This window comes from Lethenteron reissneri, chromosome 30, assembly GCF_015708825.2.
Source record: "Lethenteron reissneri isolate LAM-NWPU_2019-01 chromosome 30, ASM1570882v1, whole genome shotgun sequence".
In the NCBI taxonomy this organism is placed as follows: domain Eukaryota; kingdom Metazoa; phylum Chordata; class Hyperoartia; order Petromyzontiformes; family Petromyzontidae; genus Lethenteron; species Lethenteron reissneri.
Window position 1 is genome coordinate 1,082,443 of NC_083808.1, and position 26,738 is coordinate 1,109,180.

General features: G+C 62.4%; 2 protein-coding genes across 2 annotated transcripts in view; one reads left to right on the plus strand and one right to left on the minus strand.

The window, feature by feature from the left end:
• The first annotated feature begins 123 nt into the window (after positions 1–123).
• NAPEPLD (N-acyl phosphatidylethanolamine phospholipase D) lies at positions 124–7,597 on the plus strand. The gene is made up of 9 exons (XM_061563154.1): positions 124–149; positions 845–918; positions 1,442–1,496; positions 3,340–3,643; positions 4,364–4,704; positions 5,129–5,311; positions 5,446–5,577; positions 6,037–6,151; positions 6,908–7,597. The coding sequence occupies exons 1-9, from the start codon at positions 124–126 to the stop codon at positions 7,040–7,042; spliced, it is 1,365 nt and encodes a 454-aa protein (XP_061419138.1). The 3' UTR covers positions 7,043–7,597.
• A 97-nt stretch (positions 7,598–7,694) lies between these two features.
• The window catches only part of RELN (reelin), a 52,428-nt gene continuing 33,384 nt past the window's right edge, over positions 7,695–26,738 (minus strand). The window contains 34 exon segments of the mRNA XM_061563156.1: positions 7,695–8,145; positions 8,749–8,847; positions 9,094–9,291; positions 9,963–10,197; positions 10,945–11,026; positions 11,028–11,160; positions 11,641–11,802; positions 12,059–12,144; positions 12,391–12,575; positions 12,681–12,932; positions 13,162–13,256; positions 13,827–14,008; positions 14,107–14,284; positions 15,025–15,248; positions 15,742–15,908; positions 16,399–16,664; positions 16,952–17,145; positions 17,372–17,549; positions 17,989–18,129; positions 18,637–18,808; positions 19,157–19,406; positions 19,720–19,978; positions 20,212–20,365; positions 20,727–20,950; positions 21,226–21,464; positions 21,583–21,685; positions 22,660–22,861; positions 23,128–23,349; positions 23,495–23,579; positions 24,358–24,535; positions 24,675–24,821; positions 25,238–25,577; positions 25,892–26,092; positions 26,347–26,505. Coding sequence (XP_061419140.1) covers positions 8,055–8,145; positions 8,749–8,847; positions 9,094–9,291; positions 9,963–10,197; positions 10,945–11,026; positions 11,028–11,160; positions 11,641–11,802; positions 12,059–12,144; positions 12,391–12,575; positions 12,681–12,932; positions 13,162–13,256; positions 13,827–14,008; positions 14,107–14,284; positions 15,025–15,248; positions 15,742–15,908; positions 16,399–16,664; positions 16,952–17,145; positions 17,372–17,549; positions 17,989–18,129; positions 18,637–18,808; positions 19,157–19,406; positions 19,720–19,978; positions 20,212–20,365; positions 20,727–20,950; positions 21,226–21,464; positions 21,583–21,685; positions 22,660–22,861; positions 23,128–23,349; positions 23,495–23,579; positions 24,358–24,535; positions 24,675–24,821; positions 25,238–25,577; positions 25,892–26,092; positions 26,347–26,505 — 6,083 coding nt within the window. The 3' untranslated portion in view covers positions 7,695–8,054.

Consider the following 26,738-nt stretch of genomic DNA (forward strand, 5'->3'; position numbering starts at 1 on the left):
ACGAGCAACATTATGTGCCGGTTGCAACATGCAGTGTCTCATCAGACACTGAGGCGGGATTGCTTGAATCAGTGCTGGTGAACTGGCCAGATGTTTGTAGGCGAGCTAGTTCATGGCTTGCAGATGACATCGTCGTTCGCGTGGTTATCGTGCGGTGGCGAGATGTTAACTACCTCCCGTGATATGCAGGAGGTCGTGGCTTCCATCCCGACCCTGACGCCTGTCGGATTAAGCTAAGTGCGGGGCCTGTAGCATATTTTATAAAGGAGTCCTACATTTTTTAAAAACCTAAATATTAAATAAAATGTTAAACTTGTGTAGTAAAGTAATTGTATTTTTTAAATTTTCTACACAGCCAGATAATACGACAAATGGCTAACCTTAAACACCCAGTCGTGCATAAAAGTTCAAGGCGATATAGTACTATAGTAATTGAGCAAGTGCAGAATTACTGAACCGGAATTAATAGCTTGAAAGCATTTAGCGCGGGGCCCTTCAAAGTGTGGGGCCCGTAGCTACTACATATGTAGTTGCTACTGTTGCTACTCGGATAATCCGGCACTGCTGCTGTATATCTGGAGTTTTCGTGTCTCTCTCTCGCCGTGGTCGCGTGGATTTATTTTTCTCCGGGTCCTCCGGTTTTCCCTTCCACAATTAGAATCAACATCACCCACGCGTTTTTAGTATTTGGCTGCTATAATTTTCCACGCGATAAGCCGCCACACTTTGTTGAGCTATGAACGCGTGTCCAGGTCGCTAGCGGGCATCACCCGGTGGTGACATCAAGAGAACGAAACCCAAACACGCTCTGGGAGACGTGAAATGTGCGCGACGTGGCCGCTAGGAGGCAGTCGCCGCAGCTGCCCGAGCCGAGAGGGGATCACGCGGCGCGGAGCGACCCGGAACTGCCAGGGCTCTGTGAGTGGTTCCGTTGTTTTAGTCCCCTGCCTGGGACCCCCATTCCGAGCTTCGAACCCCCTATTTTGGGGTGGGCAGGGGTCTCAGCCAAGTAAATAAACCTCGGCAAGGCTGGTGTCTGTACGCAGAAGCGGAGAAGCAGGAGACGGGGGGAGGTGGGGGGTCTGACCTGGCCCGTGTAATGAGACGTCATGCGGGATCTGGGGCATTAGGGGATCTGGGGCATTAGGGGATCTGGGGGATTAGGGGGCATGGGGTCTAAAGGGTGAAGGGAACTCGGGGTCTGAGGGATTAGGGGGAGAAGGGGATCAGCCGTTGACAGCCTCCTGCCTCCTGCTAGCAGCGGGGGCGGCGACTGGGACCCCAGATACAGTGTGGGCCTGCGTGTGGGGCCCTCAGGGGTCTCAGTATCCTCTGTATACAGGGGTCTTCGGGACCCCTGGGACCCTCTTCCTGTCCCGTACCCCCCCCCCCCCGTGTGCCCCCCGTGTGCCGACCTGGGCGCCTCCCTGCGCCGCCTGAGGCCGCAGTGGCACGGGGTCCCCCCGCGACCCCGGGAGCCCCGCACGGGGACTCCGGTAAGAGCGTCTCCGGGCCGTGGAGGGGAGCACAGCCGGGGGACCCCTCGGCAGGGGTCTGGGAGCCCTCGGCAGGGGTCTAGAACCCTCGGCAGGGGTCTGGGAGCCCTCGGCAGGGGTCTGGACCCCTCGGCAGGGGTCTGGACCCCTCGGCAGGGGTCTGGGAGCCCTCGGCAGGGGTCTGGGAGCCCTCGGCAGGGGTCTGGGAGCCCTCGGCAGGGGTCTGGGAGCCCTCGGCAGGGGTCTGGGAGCCCTCGGCAGGGGTCTGGACCCCTCGGCAGGGGTCTGGACCCCTCGGCAGGGATCTGGACCCCTCGGCAGGGGTCTGGACCCCTCGGCAGGGGTCTGGACCCCTCGGCAGGGGTCTGGGAGCCCTCGGCAGGGATCTGGACCCCTCGGCAGGGGTCTGGACCCCTCGGCAGGGGTCTGGACCCCTCGGCAGGGGTCTGGACCCCTCGGCAGGGGTCTGGGAGCCCTCGGCAGGGATCTGGACCCCTCGGCAGGGGTCTGGACCCCTCGGCAGGGATCTGGACCCCTCGGCAGGGGTCTGCAGCCCGCGGTTCCAAAGTCCCCGCGGGGGCGTTAAACTCGAGCCGTGACCGTTGAGACCGGGAACAGGAACCGGGGGGGGGGGGGGGTGTGAGGAGGTGAGGGGGGTGAAGAGGTGAGGGGGGTGAGGAGGTGAGGGGGGTGAGGGGTGTGAGGAGGTGAGGGGGGTGAGGGGTGTGAGGAGGTGAGGGGGGTGAAGAGGTGAGGGGTGTGAGGAGGTGAGGGGGGTGAGGAGGTGAGGAGGTGAGGGGGGTGAGGTGAGGGGGTGAGAAGGTGAGGGGTGCGATGGGGTGATGCGTGAGGAGGTGAGGGGGGTGAGGAGGCGAGGGGGGTGAGGAGGTGAGGGGTGCGATGGGTGATGCGTGAGGAGGCGGAGGGGTTTGAGGGTGAGTCGTGACCGCTGTGTGTAATGAATGTGACGAGTGCAGAAATGAACGGGTGGAGTGGTGTGGACGCGAGGCGTGTTGGCTGTGAAGTTTGTGGAGTTCGGGGGGTGGAGGTGAGTGTTGAGTGAGGAGATGAAGGGGTGAGAGGTGTGGAGGTGAGGTTATGGTAATAGTTCACATTTGTGAAGGTGAGGAGTGTTGGTGGCGAGGGTTGCAGAAGGATGAGGCGCATGAAGGTGAGGAGTGTGATGTTTGGAAGTGTGGGGTTTGAAGGTGAGCGGTGTGGAGGGGAGGCGTGATGGGGGTGTGTGAGGAGTGAGTGTTGAACCCCTAAGCTACCATCACGTGGATCGCCGTGGCCAGAGGTCCCGGGGGTTGGAATACAGAGCCCGGAGAGTTGAGGTTCTTGTGGACCACCTCAGGGCCAATTTGGAGCGAGGCCCTCAATGGCCATCGTCCATCAGCATTGAGGCACTGAGGAGCACCGTTCAGATGTTATTGCTGTTACTCGTTGGTGCCCCGGCTGCCGTGGCTGTCCGCGGGACTCATTGTTAGTGCCGGAACCTGGCCTCTCTGTCCTGGGCTGTGCCGCGGTGTTGCTGCCCCTCCCGTGGTTCTACGACTCCAGATGTTTTTACGCCATTCTTCGTATGGCTGATATTGAGGTAGAGCAACAGCTTTAATTCTAGACGGAGGTGGTTGAGCCAGATGATTTGACTCCGGAGTTAGCGGAGTTTGTGCATCGCTGTGATGATGCCTCCCTCTTTGTATTTGTGAATCGGGCTTTGAGTCGGCGCTCATTCCGTGGTCCGTCCTGGGTGACGGCAGTCGCTCAACGGAGACGATGGAAGGCTCCGCAGGTTCTGTCGCGGCTGCCGGAGCAACGCGGTTGCCGCCTGTCGTTCCAGAAGCTCGCGCTGCTGCTGGGCGCAGAAGATGGCCGAAGCGCCCGAGACGGAAGGGCTCGTGGAACGGCCGAGCAGCTCGGGGTCCACGAACGGGGCCCCCGTCGACAGTCCCGGGGGCTCGCGGGCGAGGCCCCACGGCCCGAGGCCTCCTCTGGACGACGGCGACGTCGTCGTCACTCCGTCCAAGCGCAACCCCGACGGCCGCTTCGTCAACCCGTGGTCCACGTGGAGAAAGCCAGACAAGAAACAGGCCCTCAAGTGGATGCTGACGGAGAAGGACTTCAGCAAGGTGCCGGCAGCCGAGGTACGGGCCAGCGTTGGCAACTCGTCAAGGTGTCAATTCGTGCATCGGGCCTCGAAGTCACGACTATTTGTACCTTTGGCAAAATAGATAAGCAGACATCCCCCTCACAGTTCTCTCTCGACATAAAACCGTATGGACCTTTAAGGTTGTCAAAATGTCAGACAATTTACTAATAATTAAAACAAGAGTAAACAGATGCAGGATCCTTCAAATATAACTGCAATCGTTCATAGATCATAAGGGCCTCGTACAAGTTCCATCCCATTGTGCTGTCAGTGTCCGCACACTAAGAATCCTTTTTGAGCTCACGCAGAGCAATGAAATGCCCCCCCCCCCCCCCCCCCCATATTATCAGAGCCACTTCTGAGATGCCTTCAAGTGACACAAGTGGGCAGCACTTTCCCACTTGCCCTATTAGAAGGTGATGTTCGTCGTGTGAGTAAAACCGATATTGAGTCATTTTCTGAATTAAGCCAAATTTTAAGTGTAGAACCAAATTTAATGCTGTGGTGATTCTGTACTTTATTCGTGATCAGGCTGGGAGCATCAGCTCGCTACACTTGAGAAGCCTCGTTTAACCACAGGCGGCCAAAATCACAATTCAAACCCGGATCTCAGTCGACGGCGCCAGCTCGGCACCTGACCCTCCGAGCCGTCGGGCGGCCATCTCTCCCCGGGACGCTTCCTTACAACCATTCCCTCCTTGGCTCTGCTTCCCAGGAGCTGCAGCGTACGCTGCCGGTACACAAGCCGTACTTCGTGGAGGGCGCCGGTGGCAGCGGCGGCGGCTCTCCTCCTGAGAGCGTGCGGGTCACGTGGCTGGGCCACGCGTGCGTGCTGGTGGAGCTGGAAGGTTTCTCCTTCCTCACGGACCCCGTGTTCAGCGAGCGCGCCTCGCCCGTCGGATTTGCGGGGCCGCGCCGCTACCGCCCGGCGCCGTGCACCGTCGCCCAGCTGCCCGAGGGCCTGGACGCCGTGCTCATCAGCCACAACCACTACGACCACCTCGACCACAACTCCGTCGTGCAGCTCAACCGGCGCTACGGCACTCGCCTCTCCTGGTACCGGCACCATCGGGAGAGGGTATTGTGACTCCCTGGAAGTGGGACCTCTATGGCACCCTGGGGACAGAATCCTAATACTTATAGAAATGTTTTACTGTTCAACCTTAGTCAATCGGAACCTACTCCTGCGCACAGAAACTCCTTGTGGGGGGAATAAAAGCTCTTCATCGCCCCAACTGTATTCAGCTGTGGGAGCGATAGCCCCTTTCACCACCCTTGTGACAGTGCCTATGTTTAATGGACTAATGGCTGCATTGGTTTCACCAACCTTCCGTCTCTCCCAGGGCCACAATCACTCAAGGCCTCACCTCCATTGCGCTAACGAGGGTGGAGGCTGTCCCCTGCACGAGCGATGGGCATTGCGAGTGGGCAGCAGGGACCCCCCCCATACGCATGACCGTTCCGCCCTCCGCCCATGCAGGTTCGTACCGCTGGGCCTGGCCGGATGGATGCAGGACACCGGCTGCGAGAACGTCCACGAGCTGGACTGGTGGAGCGAGCGGAGCGCCGGCTTGCGGAGCAACATCACGGTGGCCTTCACGCCGGCGCAGCACTGGTGCAAGCGGGGCGCGTTCGACGACAACAAAGTGCTGTGGGGCAGCTGGTGCGTGAGCTCCGGTCGTCTCGGGAACCCGCAGCTTCACTTAGGCGGGCGCCAGCTCCGAGGGTGAGAATGTGGGCGAGGCGAGCTCACGTTGGCGCCGTGTGTGCCACCCCGCCCCCCCCGCCCCCGCCCAGGTGCGTGCTGGGCACTGGCGCGCGGTTCTACTTTGCGGGCGACACGGGCTACTGCAACGTGTTCCAGCAGATCGGCCGGCGCTACGGTCCCTTCACGCTGGCGGCCATACCAATCGGAGCCTATGCGCCCAGGTACGTGCGGCAGTAGAGGCTGCTGTGTGTGCGGTGTTGTCTATGCAGAGCGTGTGTTGGGGTGCAGTGGATCACACGTACCGTGCCATGTGTCAACACCAGCACCGGCAGCACATGGGCAATCCGCGGTGGCAGTGCTGGTCACACCAACCACTCGTGCGCCGAGCTGGCCTGAGTAGGCGCTTGCCCACAGCACTCGTCACAACAGTTTGTATAGCTACACAGGGATGCTTCGCCCCATCTGTCCATGTCAATCCATCGGCTCATAATGCATGTAGTTCATGCTGTGTGTGTGTGTGCAATCTGGTACAAACGCCAAGGTGAAATTTCTGCCGTTTGGTGACGAATGGCAGTTGTCGTTATTGTTGCTGTGTACACTTAGCCTGGCACAACCACTGTGGTGCTATTGCTACCACTTAGTAACGAATGGCAGTTGTCGGTGTTATGTTTGTGACGCAGCTGGTTCATGTCCAGCCAACACGTGGACCCAGAGTCGGCGGTGAAGATCCACGTGGACGTGAGAGCTGGTTACTCCGTGGGCATTCACTGGGGAACCTTCAGCCTGGCCAATGAGGTGCGTTTGTGATTGATGCTTACAGGGTGTTATTAGAAGGCGGTACAGCAAATGTGGCCCCCACCTATTCCATCTTTATGGGATGACGTGTTGCCCCCACACATGCATGGGTTTTCTTCTCTGTGTGCTCCAGTTTCCTCTCACATGTACAGACACTCGTTAATTGACTGAAAACATCTTAATATAGAGGACCGCAGAGCTTTGGGGGGAATTTGATGCCGGCTCGCTGCTGGGCTGCTGCCTTCCCGCTTGTCTGTGGTTCTTCTTGCCTCCGTGTCATTCTCTCTCTCTCACTTGGAGAGCGCCTATGTACTGTGAACCCAGTTGACATCACTGGCGTGAGACATCTGAGCCGGTCCCGCACACCCACCTTCACCAGCCCACATGGGACACGGCGTGGGGAGGCCTTCATCCAGCAGTGGATGGCTCAAGGGCTGCAAACATTATTTTGATGGATAATTAATACGGCACTGTGACCTTCCACTGCTCAATTAAGGCCTTCCTGTGCCATAAAAATCGCTATACGTGATTGTAATTTGTAGACATCAGCTCAGGTGCCTTGTGATGAGAACACTTGATCATCTGAACAAGAAAAAATGTTTGGGGAAAAATATAAAATATCACGTGCCACTAGATCTGCTGTAACCGCACATGCAGTCCGAGTGAGACTGAGCTGACATTGTGGGTAGACCAGGGCGTGCGATACGATGCCTGCTCTTGTGACTCCTCCTCCGCCGTGCGGGAGTGCGGTCGCAGTTTTACCTGGAGCCGCCGCAGAAGCTGGCGGAGGCCCTGAGCGCGGGAGGCCACAAGCCGGACGTGTTCTTCGTACTCCAGCACGGCGAGACGCGGGACGTGGGGTCCGGGGGGTGTCGGCCGTTCCCTCGCTAGGCCTACCGCGTCACGGGCAGCACGGACCAACCCGCCTCTCTCCTGGCAGCCTCTCTCATGCTCTAAGTTGGAGTCTTCGCGTGCCAAGTGGCGACTTTGGCCGGGGAAGATGCACTTTACTCTCAGAGATGGTGGTGGAATGATAGATGCTAATTTATCACATGATTGTGTTTCTATACCTGTGGTTACCCCCCCCCCTCAGCCTGACTCCATGCTCTGTGCTGACGAGCAAGGCTGGGCGAGGCGTTATTTAACAATTTACTTGCAAGGCAGCGACACGGCCGAATGAGTTCGCACACTCCACCAGCTGCTGCTCCCAACTCCCTCGCCCGCCAGTGCCGCACGGAGAGAACAGCGCAGCGGGCGTCTCGGGAAGAAGTGAGCCGGCCACGTAATGTGTGCCGTGACAGGCTTGGCCGGACTCAGCGAGCAAATAGTGAGCAACGGCCGAGCCCCAGGTTGACCTTACCCAAGATGCTTTTATAATCTATAAAGTGCATTTTACACTTTTCGTTTTATAAACGTAAAGAAAATAAAAACCAAAGTGTGCCTCGACGCAAGGGCTCGTGTGTTCACGGGGGTTCCTCTCAAAAAGAGGAGAGCTGTCAAGATGTTACTGCGGCATTCTGGGCTAATAGCGCGTTCTCACGTTTACATTCGAGACGGTTATATTTTAATAGCTTGTTTATTTTGAGTCATGATCTCACACGGGCATCACGAGCCGGCCGTGCGACCGGTGGCCCCGTGCGTCGAAGGCGCCCCCCCCGGCACCTCGGTACCACCTGACCTCTCATCCCGTACCGCTCGCTCCGTCCCAGATTTCTGCTTACCCCGACCCTCTGGGGGCCTCGGTACCGTGGCGTCTTAGACGTCCCGCACCGCCGCCCTCCACGTTCCCCTCGAGCCGCGAGTTCAGGGCCGTAACGGCAGTCACGAATGTCCAAACGAAGCCCCCAAGGCTGCGGCCACCAATCGGCACGGGCGGAGACCGGCGGAGCAGGCGGGCCGGGGGTCAGCCGCGCAGGATGCGGCGGCGGCGACGGCGCACGCGCCTCAGCTGCTGCTGACGCCCAAGGCTTGCCAGGTACCCCTGCCTCCGAGCCCTGTGGGGTGCGCAGACCTGTGACTCGGCAAAAGGGCATTGCGTTCTCGAGGGTCGTTAAAAACCGACGAACAAAAAAAAACGAACCCGCGTTAATTGTGCCGTCCTCTCAGAGCAGCGCGGGTGATCCGGCGAGTGACTGGTTCATTGAGTGAGGGTCTCGTTCGATTTAGCGGTTTTGGGTAAGAGTGGAGGAGTGCAAAGTGTGGGAGCGCATGTTGGCGAGTAGGCCTTCGAGGGTCTTGATGAATGCGTGTCGCCCGTGTGTGTGCGATCCGGGGTAAGTGTAGCGGTTAGCGGGCAACTAGCGATTAGTGCGCTGCACAAGGAACCCTGGCGATCGGAGTTCGAATCCCGCTCATGGCCTATACAAGTGAAGATTAAGACAAAAGTGGCCTGGTGTTCTGGCCACCTACGCTCTCTCACGTGTCTTGCCGGCCTTCGTTGGTGCTGCACGCTCATAGCACTTGCCCAACAGTCTGTTAAAGCTATATGGGGAATATTCGTATATTGATCAGGGGCAAGTTAGTGGGTGAATGCATGCTAGTGACGTGAGTCGTGAGTGCAGTAGAGGAGAGGGTCGTGGGCAGGGTGAACGTCTTACTGCACGACCTCCACCTGGTCCAGCGTCCACTGGTCCCGCGTGGGGCCCCCGTGCCGTGGCTGCCACCACCGCAGCATCACCCCCCTTGCCCGCGCCTTCCTGTACGGCCGAGATAATGGAACGCGAGTGAGGATGGGGGGGGGGAGCCTACCCCCACTTGTCCCTGGCACCACTTCACCCCCAGATACCCCCTGGGTTCTGTTCAACAGCAACCCCCCTCTTCCGACGCGCGGCACTGCCACCCCCATCTCTCTGCTGCTTTCGGAGGAACCTCACGAGCGCCTGGTGGTGGTGCCCCGGCTCGTGGGTGCAGCCGCCGGCGCCGGGCTGCGGTTGCGCGCCTACCCTGGTACGTCGTACGCCAGGCGTCGCGGCAGCAGGAGGTCGCGCGCGGAGTGCGACGCCAGCAGCTGCCAGCTGGCACCGTTGTCGGCGCTATACTGCAGCAGCACGGCGCGATCCTCCGCGTCGCCGGGGCCGTCGGCCGCGTTGCAGCGCTCGGACTGCGCCGGGCTCCCGATCCGCAGCACAAACAGCACCTTGCTGTACACGCACACACGTGCAGAAACACGCACACGCGGAAACACGCACACGCACAAACACGCGGAAACACGCACACGCGCGTTACTCACTTGGAGTTACGCACGGCGATCGTCGGCCCCTGCTGGCGGACTAATAACCGATTGCAAGCCGGGTGCCCACAGGGACAGCTGCAACTGGGGGTGTCCCCTTTCAAAATGTGTTGATGAGATGTGGTGTTAGTCGCTCATTGCGTGTAAAGTGATCTGAGATATGCCTGCACAAAGGACGGCGACTCTATAAAAAAAAGATTCTCATCATTAAACAAGTACACACGGACCCGTACATACAGGCAGCAGATACAGAGACACAAAGAAAAAGCCAAATATCCCCCATATAGCTTTAACAGACTGTTGGGGCAAATGCGGTTAGCGAGCACCTATGAAGACCGGCACAGCACACGAGGGGGTGGGTGGCCAGCACCACGCCCGACCGCGATGTTTACAGACCGCACCAGGTACTCGTTTGAAGCTGAGTGAGCCTCGGGAGGCCCAGGACCAGTTCAGAAAATAGCCACTGGTGTTGGCCTTTAGTGGGCATCGAACTCGGGTCGTCGGGCTCGTAGCACAGCACACTAACCACTGCACGGCCGTACGTACGAGCGCGCACACACGAACGGGGTCGTCTTGTCACACCTGGCCAGCGTGAGGTCGAGGGGCCGGGTCACGGCCTCGCGGACGCCACAGCCGCTGAAGTACAGGGCCTTCCCGTGTGCCAGCGGGTTGAGCGGCCCGCAGCCCTCGGGCAGGCCGCCCCCGGCCAAGCGGCCGCCCCCGGTGCGGGCCCAGCCGCGGCCTAAAGACTCCTCCAACTCGAAGCCCTCGCGCATCGATGTCGCGAGGGGCAACTCCACCGTGCCGCAGTCGTCCCCTGTGGGCGACGCACGGACGGACGCTCGTGTACAGACCGCAGAGACAAAGATCCCCCTTGGAGCCTTTGACCGACTGTTGGGGCAAGTGTTGTTCGCGGTGAGCACCTGCGAAGACCGGGACGGCACACGACCAGGTGGGTTGCAATAACCACACAAGGCCGCCTTGGTCTCCTCGGGGGCTGATGATTACCGCACCAGTTACTAAGTTTAAGGCTGCGCTGAGTCAGGGGAGGTCCAGGACCGGTTGAGATATTCGTCAAGGGATGTTGGCTGTAAGCGGGAATCAAACTTGGCTCAGTGTTCTTAGCGCAGTAGGTACACACCAAACGTTTGCACATGGAATACGCACACGCACACTTGAGTTGGTACCTGGTTTTAAATAAATGTCTTTGTCTAGACTAAAAAACGTCAGTGGGCTTCAGAAGGGATGCTGACCAGCGATGGAGACTAGCGACGGACTTGCACGCCAAAGGACGGAACGAAGCCCGGGCGGACGTCCATGACGGAGAAGAAGCGATGGAATCATCGCGTGTGGAGCAGCTGGGTGGATCGTTAGAGATTGCAACAGCTTGGGGAGTCCTTCATTCAGCAGTGGATAGGTCACTGGCTGGGCTCTCGGGCTCCACTGTGGAAACCCAGCGACCACTAAAGGTGCCGGTCAAGGATTTAGATCGGGGGTCAATCCCCATAACCCATTATAAGTGGCCCGGGTTGGGTGGAGGAGCGGGGTGGGGGTGGTCACGGACCTGTGTAGCCGTCGTCACAGACGCAGACGGCGCCGTGCGTGCACCTCCCGCGCCCGCTGCACAGGCGGGGACACGGCTCCCCCTACGAAGACGTCGTCGAGCCCCCAGGCGGGGGGCGGCACGGCACGGTCGGCGCCGCCCCCCGCGGCTCCCTTGCCTCCCGCGGCTCCCTTGCCTCCCGCGCGCCGCGCCAAGATCCAGCGCAGCTGCGTCGCGCTGCGCAGACGTGGCACGCCGTGATGACAATGATGATTACAATCGTTACTGCCGACAATCATTGATTATCGATGCGTCGATCGACGACATCGGTGCCATCAACGCCATCGTCAATCAACATCATAATCCCTACAATTTATCATTATCGGCACCTTGACGCAATACAAATCTACGTGTATGAGTCTATGGGTCTCTAAGTCTGTAGATCTCTAGGTCAATGCATCTCTATGCAAGCCTGTGGGTCTCTATAAACGGTCTCTTTATGAGTCTATGGGTCTCTTGGTATATTTATATTACGCTCCTATTACCCACAAACCCTCACCGAGTCTCACGACTCTTATTCAGGGGGGCCCTGCCGCGTTTTCTCAGAAGAGGGGGGGGGGGGGGCGACTGTCGCTGCGTATATAATCCCACTCGAGTTATTTACAACGCAACCCGCGTCGTGTCGTGTCCGTGTCGGCGCTCCGGCCGCGAGCTCACGTGGACGCGGCGCCGTCAGGCAGGCCGAGGGTGACGCGGGTCCAGCGCGGCGCCGTCACCGCCGAGTACACGGAGGCCTCGTGCAGCCGGAAGGGGGAGCAGCCGGCGCGGGAGGCCCCCGACGGGAGACACTCGCCCTGCACCAGCGCCCACTGGTCCCGGCTGCGTGCCGGGGGGTGGGGGGGGGACACGGTGGCCATGCAACCCAAACAGTGAAGCCACTGTGGTCTGCGCTCCTTTAACCGAGGAGGAGGAACAGCGACACGACACAAACTCTCTCTGTGCTGAAGCCCTCTCGTCGTCGCGAGCAACAAACCCTCCACATTGGCATCTCACTCCTGAACATGTTGCGGCCATCATGCACAAGAATTGAATCGCGTGGAATGGTGGCTGTTGGAGTGCCGGCGAGCGTACTCACCCTGCGTCCGTGCTGTACTCCAACCGCACGGAGAAGGCGTCGGAGCAGGCGTCATCGCCTCCGCCGCCGCCACAGCCAATCACAATCTGCTCGCTCGCACAGGCGCCGCGCGGACATCACTCGTGGGGGCAGCAGGGGCAGCAGCAGAATGCAGGGGCAGCACATGGGAAGTGACATTGGGAAAAGCCACAAAGCAACATCGCCCCCTACTGGCAGGATAATCGTCACTTCCCCGGCCAGTGCTGCGTTCACCTTGTGCTACACAGGGACAGCCGCCACCGGGGGTCCCCTTCGGCTAAACTGTCGCGGGGAAGTTTTATGAAGTTCATCACCTGGAACTGCACCATGCTGCCCGGCGCGATGATGAGCTGCCGCGTGGTGAGGGAGGCGGGAGTGGGCAGCGGCTGCCCCCCCGGCCACACCAGCGCCCCCCCAGGGCGGGAGCAGAACCCGGCGGCGGGGGCGGCGTGGGGGTGGAAGGTCCACAGGTCCTCGCGCAGCGCGGCCTCGCCCGAGCCTGCAACGTCAGCAGCGCCAAGCCGCTCGTCGGCGATGCCGCGCGGGCGCCCCGCGTCGCGGAACCAAGAATACCCACCCAGCGGCCCCGCCGGGGGACTCTCACCTGTCTGGAAGTCGTCCACCAGGATGCTGGGGTTCACCTCCTCGCCGCCCACCAGCACGTCGTCCAGCGCCCACGTTGCCCGCGCGACGGCGGCGGTGCAGTTCAGCAGCCCCGCGCGGCCCAGCAGGCACGGCTGCCACCAGCGCAGGCGCGTCGAGTTGGAGAGCACCGCGGGCAAGAGCGCCACGTGGTCGCAGCGCGCCGTCACGTAGCGCTGGGCCTCCATCTCAAACAGCAGGTGCCACCGCACACCTGGGGGAGGGAGGGGGCGGGAGGGGGGGTGGTACGGTGTCGCAGTGCCGCGCGTTTTTCAGCCAACAGGTGCTGTAGCCGAGGGGTAGGGAGACACGAAGCCAACGCAGCGTCTCTCAACTGAGCGACCGTTTTGGCTGGAGCAACGTGGCGACGCTTTGCATTGTTAACCCTTACACCGTGAAGAGGTTCACGCAACGCGAGCGGCGGTGTCGCCGGCGCCTCTCACCGCCGTCCGTTGAGAACTGCAGCAGCACCGAATCGTAGTGGCCCCGGGCGGCGGGACCTGCGCCAACGTCGATCCGCGCGCAGAAGCGGACAAACCTGGGCACCGCACGGGACGGCACATACCCACACCGTACGCCCACAGCAGGTCAACAACGCCTAAACCATAACAGAGTGCTCAAGCTACCACATTTCTGGCAGGCGCAATCAGCCCCTCCTACTTTTACATAGCCACACCCAGTCGCCTGCAAGCGCTGCCCACAGAGCGAGTAGATTTGCTCTATGCGATGTTTACTCCGCCTACTTCTCATAGGCCTCGCCCACTACTCGGGTAGCTCCACCCACAAGAGCCCGGCTCGCTGCCCAATCCCATTTTAACCCTGGGACAAGGTCCTGGATTTTACAACACTGACATTGGGGACATCGGGACAGGCTTTTTGAAACTGGGACTGTTCCCGGTCAAGCCAGAACATTCGGTAACTTTACAAGGTATAGGACACCACACAACACAGCATCGCACAGGCAGTCACCGTGTAGAGCGAGCGCCGTGTTCTCACGGGACTTCGCGTTTACCAGCTGTTCAGGCTGGGTTCAACTCCCGAGGAGTCCGAGGTGCTTTGAAAGACCCCGGGGTGCTCCCCGTGACCCCCTGACCCCGTGGCGACTCACGTGGCCCCACGCAGGTCCAGCTCGGCCGTCGTGGCCTGCCGAGCCCCCACGCCGCGGAAGTGCAGGGCGGCGCCGTCGGAGACGACCTCGCAGGAGGGGCAGGGCCCCCCGCCCTCCACCAGCTCCCACGAGTCCGGATCAGGGGTCCCAGCGGCCCCCCCAAAGCGCTCCTTCAGCAACGACTGAGCAATCACGCACAACGCTCGCGTGTGAGTAATCCAGACGCGCGATGCAAGTGTGTGCAGGTGCAGGTGCAGGCAAGTGAGCGCGCGCATCCCACCGGCCCAAGCCGCGTGCCATGGCAGGCCTCGCCGGAGGCCCCGGGGTCGCACACGCACGCCCCCTGCACGCAATCCCCGCGCCCGCCGCAGTGGCCCGGGCACGCGGGCCCCACCCAGAAGTCGTCCAGGGCCCACGGGGCCCCCAGCTCCTCCTGCAGGGCCCTGAACCGCACGGGCCTGGCGGGGCGGCAGCAAGAGGGTGACGAGTGAGTCAACGCCACCACGTAAGGCCGTGTGGCCGTGCGGCCGTGCGGCCGTGCGGCGCAGTGCCCAGTCGTGCGATCGCGTTCTTGTGCCGCCGGAGTTGCCGCGACGTCACGTTTGGCATCACGTGGGCTGACACGACACGTCGGTGATCGCGACGCCACTTTCCCGTAACTTCGCAACCATTTGACATAATTTCGCCGCCACTGCTTTTGCGCCACGCGAGTCATAAGAGAGTGAAGGCCACGTCGGCGTTCTTCACGTGCAGTTCGCCCAACACAGGCCGTAGATCTTCCACTCATCACCAAGGTCCACTCCACTCACACAGCACAAACTGGTACCAGCTCAGCTAGAAAAACTTCAATCACCTCTCTTTATTTACATGGCCAGGGAGAATGAATTTCTTATTGATAGCCCTCACTCAGGTCAAGAGGTTATCACGTGATTCACTGATGTTGTGAACTTATCAATTGTAACCGCCAATTGTGAAGGTCACGTCAGGTGGTACTATATCTGGCCTTTTGTCTTCACAGTGATAATGTTTGCACACATCGCACCAGGTACTCATTCGAGTCCGAGTCAACCTATGGGAGGCCCAAGACCGGTTTGGTGATGGCCGTGCTAACCGCTGCACTACCACTCCCCACGCACGCACGCATGCAGCACGCACACACATGCACGCACGCACATGCACACACACGCACGTCCGCTACCTCCCCGTGAGGCTGTCGTCGAGGGGAAAGGTCACCCTCCTCCAGCGGCGCGAGGGGAAGAGGGCCGAGGCCTGCGCCACCGCCCCGGTGCACTGTGGGTCGGCGGGCAGGCACTGCGGCTGCAGGTAGCGCCACGTGACGCCGAAGTCCACGGACGCTTGGACGTGCACGGGGCCGCCCCGCTCGTCCCGGCCCTCAGTGCCGTCCCGGCAGCCCACGACCATCTGGGCACCAAGTCATTGTGGGAAGGCCCGTGGTAACTTCATCGTTATTTATTTATTTTATCCAGGAGAGCAACACCGAGTCGTAGGGCTCTGGTTCAGGAGGGTCCTGCTGCTATATTTGGGTTTTATGTCAAGATAAATGACGAGTGTGTTTATTATTATTATTATACCACCTGGGTGGAAACCGGAGCACCCGGAGTAAACCCAAACCTTACGCGCGGGGGCAAGATTCCATCCCCGTATAGATGGAAAAAGATGGAGATTAGTCCACACTTTGCTGTACAGCCTTCTGGCGAGCATGCGGGAAGGGCATTTCACAACACCTGAGTGCGATCCACCAACCCTCCCTGCTGCCTCGGCAACGCTGGACCACAGGCAGCCACGAGCGGCAGCGTAGCCGCCACCCGGCCACGTGCGCGCTTGGAGACAAGAAGACGTCGCCTCGCCCGAGCGGCCAGGGGCTCGGGGCTCGGGGCGCTCCGCGTCGTCTCACCTTGGCGTGGAGCACCCAGCCGGGCCTCGGCTCCATGTCGTGCGTGGAGAGCGCGACGGCGTTGCCGGCGCCCCCCGCCGTGGCGCCTCCACACAGCAGCACGTCCCCCGGGGCCCCGCAGAACCTCCCCACCTCGCAGTCGTCGTGGAACAGCCAGCCGCTGTGCACTGCGCGGGAGAAGAGGAGCCGGGTCAGCGGCAGAGGTGCAGGCCCCGCAACGGCTTCGTTCTCTACCCTGCTGCCCGTTCCTCCGTACGGATCGCTTTGCTGTGCTTGTTCTGTGCTCACAGCGCCCACGGATCTCCCCCCCCCGCCCCCCCTGCAAATGTAGCTGGGTAACTGGCTAAAAAATAATATTGAATTGCTCGAGGATATTTTGGCCTACTCTTCCATGCTGGCCCAGCCACACACTGCCAGGCTCTCGTGTAATTATAATAATTGCGTAGTTTTATACAATTGCGTAGTTAATGCGGATTGCATCTCTCACAATCTCCAAGGAACCACGGACAAAGCTGGAAGGCAGCAGCAGCAGCAGCAGCCAGGCTACCAACAATTGCCCAAGCTATGCAGTCCTCTATATAATCAGATTTTTTAATCAAGGAAAGGGGGGTTTGTGGGGGGCGTGGTGGGGGTTGGGGTTGGGGGGAGGAGCCTCACGCTCCACCAGGTGCCGCGTGTCCACCGTCGGCAGCGAGTCGCCGTCGCCGCCGGGGGCGCCGTCGGACTGCGGCAGGTCGAGCAGGCGGGCGAGCGGCACAGAGAAGGAGTCGTGCATGCCGAGCGGGCGCTCCTGGCGCCAGCCGCCCACGAGCACCGAGTCGAGCGCCCAGTCGGTGCCGTCGCGCGCGCCGTGCCGCGGCTGCCACCACCGCAGGCGCACGCCGACCGCCCGAGCCTCCTCCTGGAGCACCACGCTCACGAAGCTGGTGCCGCGGGACCACGGGGGCACGGTTAAGCGGGCGCGCGACGCGTGGACGCTCGTTTGAGGCCGGGTCAACCCGAGGGGAAGCCCAGTTCAGATAATCGTCACCGGTGTTGGCCGTGAGTGGGAATCGAACTCAGGTCGCCGGGTTCATAGGGCAGCGCGCTAACCACTACACCACCGCTCCCCACGTACACACACACACACACACTGACACGCTCAATACTCGTGGGCTGACGTGTGGACACGCGCACACAACCAGAACGTGGGGGTCGGGGGGGGTCGTACCCGCCCTGCGTGAGCTCGTGCAGGAGCTGCCAGGTGACGCCGCCGTTGGTGGAGAACTGGAGCAGCACGGCCGGCTCGCGCCCGCCCGCCGGCGTGGGCGCGGGCGGCGTGGCGCAACCCCAGGAGAAGGTGAACTGAACGAACTCGGCCAGCATCAGGTCGAGGTCCACGCTCACCAGCGTCCGCGTGCACGGCTGGGCGACGCGGCGCGTGAACGCGCGGGCAACGCACGGACGTGCGGAGACGACGCAGAGACACGGACACGAGCACACACCGCTATATACACACGCGCGTGCAGTCTGAACATGCCTAGCGGGTGGCGGTGGGAGTGGTGGTGGTGGCGACGATGGTGAGAGCGGCGATGACAATGATGACAGTGCAATGGCGGCGGTGGTCGGCCTCAGCGCGTGGAGAGCTCACCCCGGTGAAGTGCAGCGCCGTCCCGGAGACGAGGGAACCGCAGCCGGCTTCGACGGCGCCGCCGGCCACCTGCAGCCAGCGCTGGGGGGCGGGGGGGCCCTGGAAGGCATCCTTGAGCTGCGTGGGCAGCGGCTCCGTGGCCTCGTCGCAGTAGAGGCCGGCCCAGCCGACGTCGCACCTGGGGAAGGGGGCGTAGTCGCAGGGCCACGTCCACGCGACGTTACCGCTGCCGCATTTCTGCGGGGCTCGACCGGGACACGCGGCGCGGAGCTGGAAGCCCCTCCCCTTTCCCGCCAGCCCCACCCGCTGTCACACAGCCACGCCCATTCAGTCGCTAGCCCCTCGCGCACGGCGAGCACCATTCGCCGTTCCCGACGTCGGCCTCGCCCACCACCGCTCGGCTCCTCCCACTGCTCCGGCAGCTCCGCCCTTTGCTGGCATCGCGAGTCAAGCGCGAGGCCAGAAGATTTTAACCCAAAGAGAAAAATTCGGGACGAGCTTTCTGAAAGCGCTGGGTTGTCCAGGTCCAAACGGTACATTCGGTAACTTACTCAACATCGCTGGCACTATCACCCATGTCGCCCCCCCCACCCTTCTCCCGTGCCCCCCTTTCTCACGTGCACGCCCCGCGTGTGCAGCGGCCGTGGCCAGAGCAGGCGTCGGGGCACGAGTCCCCGATGTGGACGTTGTCCAGGGCCCAGCTCTGCTGCCAGTCGAAGGGGAACGGCTGGGACCAGCGGAACCTGGTGGCGGGGGAGCTGGGGATGCGTGGGCAGAGAGGGGGTACACAGCGGCGTGACAAGCGAGGCCATGGGGAGACGAACAGGGTCACGGAGGCATCGAAACGGAGACACGTACGGAGACACGAGGCCCCAAGGTCATTTTGAACTCTTCGGGACAGAGGAACATGGGCAGAGGAACTCACGTGAACTCGGGAACACATCTAAACACGTGGAGACACACGAGGATGCTGAAACAAGAGGCCAACAGAGACCCACGGTGGGGGAAGGGGGGGTGACACACGGACACGCTGACCTGGTCACAAGAAGATACAGATGCAGCGGGTACAAGAGCACACGGACGCACAGACATAGGGTCACCGGGACACGGGGAGACAACAGGGACATAACGGCGGGGAAACAGGGACGTAGATAACAATGGGACAGCGCACGAAGACACGGGGACACGCGGGGGGGAAACGCGAGGGAGACCCCGCGGGGGGAGACACGCGGGGGGAGACACGCGGGGGGGACACGCGGAAGCACCGGGTGGACGGGGGCAGAGGGATGGTGATGCGGGTCCAGCGGGGGTAGAGGTCGGAGGAGAGCAGGGAGCCCGGCACGGCGTGGAGCCAGCAGGGGGCGTGCGCTGCGGCGCAGTCGGGCAGCAGCGGCCGCCACGTCACGCCCAGGTCGCGCGAAAACTCCAGGGCGACCGCTGCGGACATCACATCACAACGACGACAACAGCCACCGTCGCCATTCGCCACTGCACTTGCGCCAGACTAGGTGCACTTTGAGTACGTGAGAAGTGGCAAAGACTCGCTGGTAGGAGGAGGTCACGGGACAGACCCAGGTGTTACGGGTTGGCTGAGACGACCGCTGTGCTCCCCACTGTGCCAACGTAGCCAAGACAAATACAGAGATCCCTCGCGTAGCCTTTCAACGGGCTGTTGGGGCAAGTCCTGTTTGTCGCGTGTAGGAGCACCGACGAAGGCCGTCACGGCGAACGTGCGGGTGGTGTGGCCAGCGCCAGCGCCCGGCCGACAGAGACGCGCACGCTCACCGTAGCAGGTGCCAGCATCGCCGCACGCGGCCACGAAGTCGAACTGCAGGAAGGAGTCGTCGCCCACGGCCAGGTCGCCCGTCACGGCGTAGCGCGACGACGACTTGTTCCCGAACACCAGCGCGTCGCCCGCGGAGCCGCACGCGGGGCCACGGCGCCCGCCTGGCAGCAGCAGCCAGGCATCGCCCGGCGCCAGCGAGAAGTCGTCCTCCAGCACCGAGGAGCCGGGCGCGCCGCCCCCCACCACCACCTGCGACGGCGGCGCCGCCGCCCCCGCCAGGGATTAGAGGCCCGAGTGGATCAAGGGGTGTCGGGATAACAAACTCAAAATGTTGATGTTAGTAGCACACGATGTTCCTCCCATCGCTATTTCTCTTTGGGGCCCACAATGGGTTGTCACCACCACTCGGGCAGACAGATACAGCTGCCAACTGGAAAGCTCAACCAGGAACTCGCAACCTTCCGACCTCGAAGCCGGCGACGGCCAACTCGGTCGGACGGCGGAACCGGAAAACACGGAAACCCGCGGACAAAATCCGTAATCTTGGGCCGCACGGCGTCACCTGGTCGATCGCCCAGGGTGTGTAGAGCGCCGGCGAGAGGAGCGGCTGCCACCAACGCAGGCGCGTGGCCGGCGTCGCGGCCTTTCGCGGCACGTGCAGCGCCACGTAGCGCGGCGCCGTCCCCGACTCGCCGAAGCTCAGCTCCTGCAGGAGACGCCAGGTCTGCCCGGCATCCGTCGAGAACTGCAGCAGCAGCGGCGCGGAGCGGCGGTCGGGCGCCGTCTTGCTGCAGCCGAGACGCACGTAGAACTGCACGAAGCTGCGCAGTGCCGCCCAGGGTCAGGGAGAACGAGTTGGGGTCAGGGTTAGACACGTGGTTCACAGATCTGGCGACGGTAAGGCTTTCAGGCCGAGGTTAGGTGATTTAGGTTCAGAGTGCGGGTTAGGCTTCGGGGTCAAGGTCAGAGTCAGAACGGGGGTTGAAGTTAGTCTTTAGGATCAGGTTCATCTCGCGGTCGTGCGTATGTGCGTGCGTGCGTGCGTGCAACTGACGTGGCGCGTGAGAGGTCGAGGTCGTGGGTGAGCAGCATGCGGAGGCCGCCGTCTCCGTCGGCGAACACGAGGCTGGAGCCGTCGGCGAGGACGCCGCAGCGGCGCGACACGCGCCCACCGCTCCACGCCGCCAACTCGGCCTCGCTCGGGGGCTCTGCGCGCACCGCACGGGGGCGGCCGTCGGGGGTAGCCAGCACGAGGCAGGCATCCACATTGCGGGGCACGGCAGCGAAGGGTGCGGGTAAAGCATGAACATTCCCCGGTGCCGTTTGCCAACGTTGGAACGGAGCGCTGCTTGCCGCGGTGGCCGTGCGCGCGTTGCCGTGTACGCGCGGAGCGCCAGGAAGCAAGCGACGAGGACTGGGGACCAGTTTGGAGTTGAAACAGTTTGGGATTTTAGAATTTTTAAGACAATTTGAGGAAATATTTACCCGATGGGAATGATTTGCATCCGAACATTTCGAGTCTCGCGAACGCGCGGACGCGTTGGCACGACCCGCGTCCCGCCGCGTCACCTTCGAAGTCGTGGGAGAGGAAGCTCCGGAGCGGCGGGCGCCGGGCGCACGTGGGACCCGAGAAGCCGGCGTCGCACTCGCACCGCGCGCCGCCCACGCAGCCGCCGTGGCCGCTGCACATATCCTCGCACTGCGGGCCCACGTACACACCGTCCAGCGCCCACGGGCCCCCGCCCACGCTCCCCGGCAGGAAATAGCCCTGGTACCAGCGGAACCGCACGGGCCTGCGGGCATCGACGGAGGATGGATGCGTGCGGGGGGGGGGGGGGGAGGTTAAGAGGGGGCAAAACTGAAACTGTGGGGGGCGGTGGAGGCTAAGGAGAGCAGCAGGGCCGACTCTTACAGGGTGGTGGTGGGGATGATGATGGTGATGATGACAGTGGTGGTGAAGGCATTGCAAGTGCAGAGTCTGCTGCAGCTGACGGTGATCACGATGGTGATCATGAAGCTGTCGATAATGGTATTGGCGTTGGCGACGGCGGTGCCGCCGTCTCCGTACCCGCACAGCTGCAGCTTGCCCACGTGCAGCGCGTGCCGCGCCCACCCGGGCCGGGCGCCGGCGTAGAAGACGCTCGGCGGATGGCGCTCGGTGGAGCACAGGGGGCCCCCCGGGCGGCCGGCGCCGGCGCACAGCGGCCGCACCAGGTGCCAGGTGGCGCCGCGGTCGCGCGAAAACTCCAGTCGCACCGGCGTGGCCGGAGCGCCGGCGGCGGTGTCTTCGCCACACCCCACCGCGATCTGCGACCGGAAAAGAAACACGAATATGCACGCTAGAAAATATCGAAATTAAACGTAAAAAAAAAAATCGTTGGTTGCCGTCGGGGCGGCCGACGCCGGCGCCAGACGCGAGCGTCACCTGGAACTGCAGCACGGTGTTCTCCGCCACCACGAGATCCCGCGTGCTCGCCGAGCGCTCACCGTCACCGCCTGCCGCGAACACCAGGGCGGTGGCACCAACCCTGCGCGGCACACGAGGAGCTGGTTGGTCAACACCACGCCCGGCCGCCTTTGTCTCCCTCGTGGCGATGTTTACACACCAAGTACTCATTTGAGGCTGAGTGGACCTAGGGGAGGCCCATAACCGGTTCAGTTAATCGTCACTGGTGTTGGTGCGCCGTGAGCGTGAACAGAACTCAGGTTGCCGGGTTAGTAGCGCAGCGCGTTAACCGCTGCACTCCAGTTCTCTCACACACAGCATCACACATACAGCGTCACACACACAGCATCAGACACACAGCGTCACACACACAGCATCACACACACAGCTTCACACACACAGCATCACACACACAGCATCACACACACAGCATCACACACACAGCGTCACACACACAGCATCACACACACAGCGTCACACACCGTCTCACATACAGCGTCACACAGCGTCACACACACAGCATCAGACACACAGCGTCACACACACAGTGTCACACACACACAGCGTCTCACACACAGCATCACACACACAGCGTCACACAATGTCTCACATACAGCGTCACACAGGGTCACAAAGACAAAGACAAAGATCCCCCGTATAGCCTGAACAGACTGTAGGGGCAAGTGCTGTTAGCGAGCACCTATGAAGGCCGGAACGGTACACGAGGGGGTGGGTGGCCAGCACCACGCCCGACCGCCTTTGTCTCCCTAGTGGCGATGTTTACACACCGCACCAGGTACTCATTTAAGGCTGAGTCGACCTAGGGGAGGCCCAGGACCGGTTCAGATAATCGTCACTGGTGTTAGCCGTGAGCGGGAATCGAACCCGGGTCGCCAGGTTCATAGCGCAGCGCGCTAACCGCTCCACCACCGCTCCCCACAACAGGGTCACACACACAGCGTCACACACACAGCATCACACAGCGTCACACAACGTCTCACACACACACAGCATCACACAACGTCTCACACACACAAAGTCACGTGCCCAACATACACAGCATCGTCCTCGCCGCCGGCGCCGCCCCCGCCAGCTCCCCCCCCGTGGCCGGCGCAGTAGGCCCCCGCGCGGCCCCCCGGGTGGAAGAGCCCCCCGGGGCCCTGGGGGCCGAACGAGTCGAGCAGCAGGGCGTGGCCCGGGCCGCCGTCGTCCCCGTCCAGCAGCACGTCGTCCAGCGCCCACACGTGCGCCTCACGCCCTGCCACGCGGGGCCACGGTGGGGATGGGGGGTACGGGGAAGTGAGGGGCGGCGTAGGTGGACAGAGGGCGTGTCACCTGGGGGGAGAGGCGTAGCGCGGTAGGTGGTGGTGGTGGCGGTCGTGGTGCTGGAGGTAGTGGTGGTGCTGCTGCTGGGGGGGGGGGATGTGGGGGAGGCGGCACCTCAAGGGTGGGGGGGGGGAGGGCAGGAGTCGGGATCACGACCTTGTGGGTTGCTGTTGGGCGAGGGGCGTGGGGGCTCCTCACCTCCGTGCCGCGGCTGCCACAGGCGGAACCGCGTGGCGTTGGTCTGCGCCGTGTGGGGGAGCGGCGCGCTCACAAACAGCCGGTCCGCGGGGGGGGCCGCGGGGTCGGCGGGTCCGGAAGGGGGCCCGGTGGAAGGGGGGCCCAGCTCGTCCAGCAGCCGCCAGGAGATGCCGCCATTGATGGAGAACTGCAGCAGCACGGCGTGGGAGCGGTCGCTCCAGTCTGCGGCGTGGTGGAGGAGCGAGCAGGGTGGAGCGGGGAGGAATCGGGAGGATCGGAGTCAAAGTCTGCTGCAGTGCGGTGAAGCCGAGTGAAATGAAATGGGGAGTGCGGCGGGGGAGCGAGCGAGGAGGGGGAGGAGACGCACCCGAGGAGATGAAGCGCAGGTAGAGCTGCAGGAAGTGCGCGCTGGTGCAGTCCAAGTCACGTGACACGAGCAGGCGGGGCCCGTCCTGCAGGAGAGCGCAAGCTCAGCCACTCGTTCGCCAGATCGCGCTCGCCCAGTGGTGAGCGTGCGAGCACGTCGCTGTGTGGGCGTGCGAGCCCCCAGGTCGCTCTTGGTGATCTCAGCTGGCCAAACTAAATGAACTTGAACCTGTGGGTATGGGAGCAGAGCTGCGAGCGAACAGTGCGAGGCTGTGGGAGTGCGTGGCACCCCACGAGTCCTCCAGCGTGTCTGTCCCACGCACCCCGCGCGTTGCCACACGAGTGTGTGTGTGCTGCTCATTTCAGTCATTCAACCCAAAGCACCTGGGTAAGTCCCGTGACTTCCTGCCAGCGGCGAACCTTACACACCTCACGTGGTGATCTCAAAGTGCACCAAGCCTGACACTAGCGTCAAGTGCTGTGTACAATTGTGTGTGTGTACGAGTGTGTATGTGCTTGGAGGGAGCGGTGATGTAGTGGGTCCGATTCCTGCTAATGGCTAACACCAGTGACGATTATCTGAACAGGTCATGGGCCTCCCCTAGGTCGACTCAGCCTTAAATTAACACCTGGTGCAGTGTGTAAACATCGCCACTTGGGAGACAAAAATGGCCGGGCGTGATGCTGGCCACCCACTCCTCACGTGCCATTCCGGCCTTCACAGGAGCTCGCTAACAGCACTTGCCCCTACAGTCTGTTAAGGCTATACGGGGGATCTTTGTCTCTTCGTGTGTACATGTGTGTGTGCATACAGGTGCGCGTGTGTGTACCAGTTCGTGTGTGTGTACAAGTGTGCGCCCTCGCCTGCCGGAAGATGAGCGCCGGTCCGGAGGTGACGGCGCCACTGGGAGGGCCGCCCCAGTCGGCGCCGAGGCGCTGGGACCACTCGACGGCGCTCGGCTCCGAGTCGAAGTCGTCCATGAGCAGCGACGGCAGAGGCACGGTCGGCACGCAGTACGCGCCGCCAAACCCCTCGTCGCACCTGCGGCACGTGCGCGTCACGCGCGGCACGTACACACCCCGGTGAGTGGAGATGCCGGCGAGTGTGCACGCCGGCAAGTGCCGACGCTGGCAAGTGTGCACGCCGGCGAGTGTGCACGTCGGCAAGTGCCGTCGCTCACCGGCAGTGCCCCGAGAGGCAGGAGCCGTGGCCGGAGCAGAGCCAGGGGCACCCGGAGCCCAGGTAGACGTTGTCCAGCGCCCACGGAGAGCCCCGGGGCCCACAGGGGCCCCAACGCTGGATCCAGCGAAACCGCGTGCGGGGAGAGCTGAGCACACAAAGACAAAGATCCCCCGTATAGCCTTAGCAGACTGTTGGGGCAAGTGCTGTTAGCGAGCACCTGTGAAGGCCGGTACGGCAAATGAGGGGGTGGGTGGCCAACACCACGCCCGGCCGTCTTTGTCTCGCCAGTGGCGATGTTTACACACTGCACCAGGTACTCATTTTAGTCCACCTAGGGGAGGCCCAGAACTCGTTCACTAAAATACTCTCCTTGTGGAACACTGACCTCCTGGGGTCGGTAATACTGAGTTTGTGTGTTTCTGGTGGTAATTAAGGTGCTGGGAGCGCTGGAAGTGCGGGTGGTAGCGGTGGTGGCAGTGACTGCAGCACTGTCGGTGCCGGTGGTGTCGCCGGCGCCACCACCGGCGGGCGGGGTCGGCGTCGGCGCGCGGCGCGCCGTACGTGGCGGCAGGCGGCAGGTAGACGGTGACGCGCGTCCAGGCGGCGTGCGTCTGCGCCGTGTAGACCGAGGCGCGCGCGTAGCGCTCGCAGCCCAGCGCCGGCGGCGCGCACTCCTCCTGCAGCAGGCGCCAGCCGCGCCCCACCGACAGCGAGAATTGCAGCTCAACCGCGGCGCCACCGCCGCCGCCGCCACACGCCTCCTCCGCGCCGCCCCCCGCAGGGAGCGGCGCGTCGCCGGGCCCCCCGTGCCCTCCCAGTTCCCCCCCCACGCTGATCTCGAACTGCAGGAAGGTGGAGGCGGTGACCTGGTAGTCCCACGTCTCGGCAAGACGCGGCCGGTCTACTCGCAGCGGACGGAGGAGCCGAAAGGCGGTGTTCGGAGGGGTGGGGGGGGTTACACGAGGAAGGGGGGGGGGGTACACGTTGACATACCAATACACAACTCGACACTCAACAACACAAAGCAGCACTACTACTTCACGAAGCGCCGTGTCACAACGGCTCACAAGCGGTGGCGTGACGTCGTCGGCTTGGGCCCTGCTGTAAGGATTTAAACGAAGCCCCCCCCCCCCCCCTTTGTCCAATTTTCCCGCCCTTCATCGTTGCCCGGCACCTCAGCCCCACCGGCCCGTGGCCGGGCCGTAGAGGCCTCACCGGAGTGGCCGCCGAACCGGAGGCCGTGATCGCCGTTGCCGGAGCCGGCGCCGCGAAGCACGCGGCCCCCCTGGATCTGGAACCAGGGCCCCCCACCACCGCCGGCCCCCGGCTCCTCGAAGCCATCCTGGAAGCCGGGCAAGGAGCTGTCGTTGACTCCGACCAGGACGTCGTCCAGCGCCCACTGGGCCCCGGCGCGGCCTGGCACGCACCGGGCAGACGCGTGGGGAGCGTGGGACAGATGCATTGGACCTCGGTCTCCTCCCCGAGGTCAACTCAGCCTCAAACGAGTACCCGCTGCGATACATAAACATTGCCGTGGGGAGACAAATGGGGCTCGGCATGGAGTCGGCATGGAGCCAGCCCCCTCGCGCACCTTTATTAGGCGCTACTCGCTAACTGCACTTGCTTCAAAAGTCTGCCGAGGCTACGGGGTGGGATCTTTGTCTTTGTACCGTGCTGCGGCTGCCACCAGCGGAAGGCGGTGTGCGGCGTCTTGGCCGGGGGCGGCAGCACGAGGCCCACGAGCTCGGGCAGCAGGAAGGAAGAGAAGTCGAGCTCGCGCAGCAGCGACCAGCTGACCCCGTTGTCCGCGGAGAACTGCACGAGGACACCTGCAGCACAGCGAGAAAGCCAGCGAGTGGTGTGTAGAGCGAGCACGTGGGGGAGTGAGCGAGTGGTGTGTAGAGCGAGCACGTGGGAGAGTGAGCGAGTGGTGTGTAGAACGAGCACTTGGGAGAGTGAGCGAGTGGTGTGTAGAGCGAGCACGTGGGAGAGTGAGCGAGTGGTGTGTGGAGCGAGCACGTGGGGGAGTGAGCGAGTGGTGTGTAGAGCGAGCACGTGGGAG

What these genes read in the sequence shown, in the direction of transcription:
- NAPEPLD (XM_061563154.1), top strand. Translation starts at nt 124, where the DNA reads ATGACATCGTCGTTCGCGTGGTTATC. An exon ending in TCGTCGTTCGCGTGGTTATC is followed by an intron (nt 150 to 844) that starts GTGCGGTGGCGA and finishes CGTGGCCGCTAG; the next exon opens with GAGGCAGTCGCCGCAGCTGC. An exon ending in TACGGCACTCGCCTCTCCTG is followed by an intron (nt 4,705 to 5,128) that starts GTACCGGCACCA and finishes CCGCCCATGCAG; the next exon opens with GTTCGTACCGCTGGGCCTGG.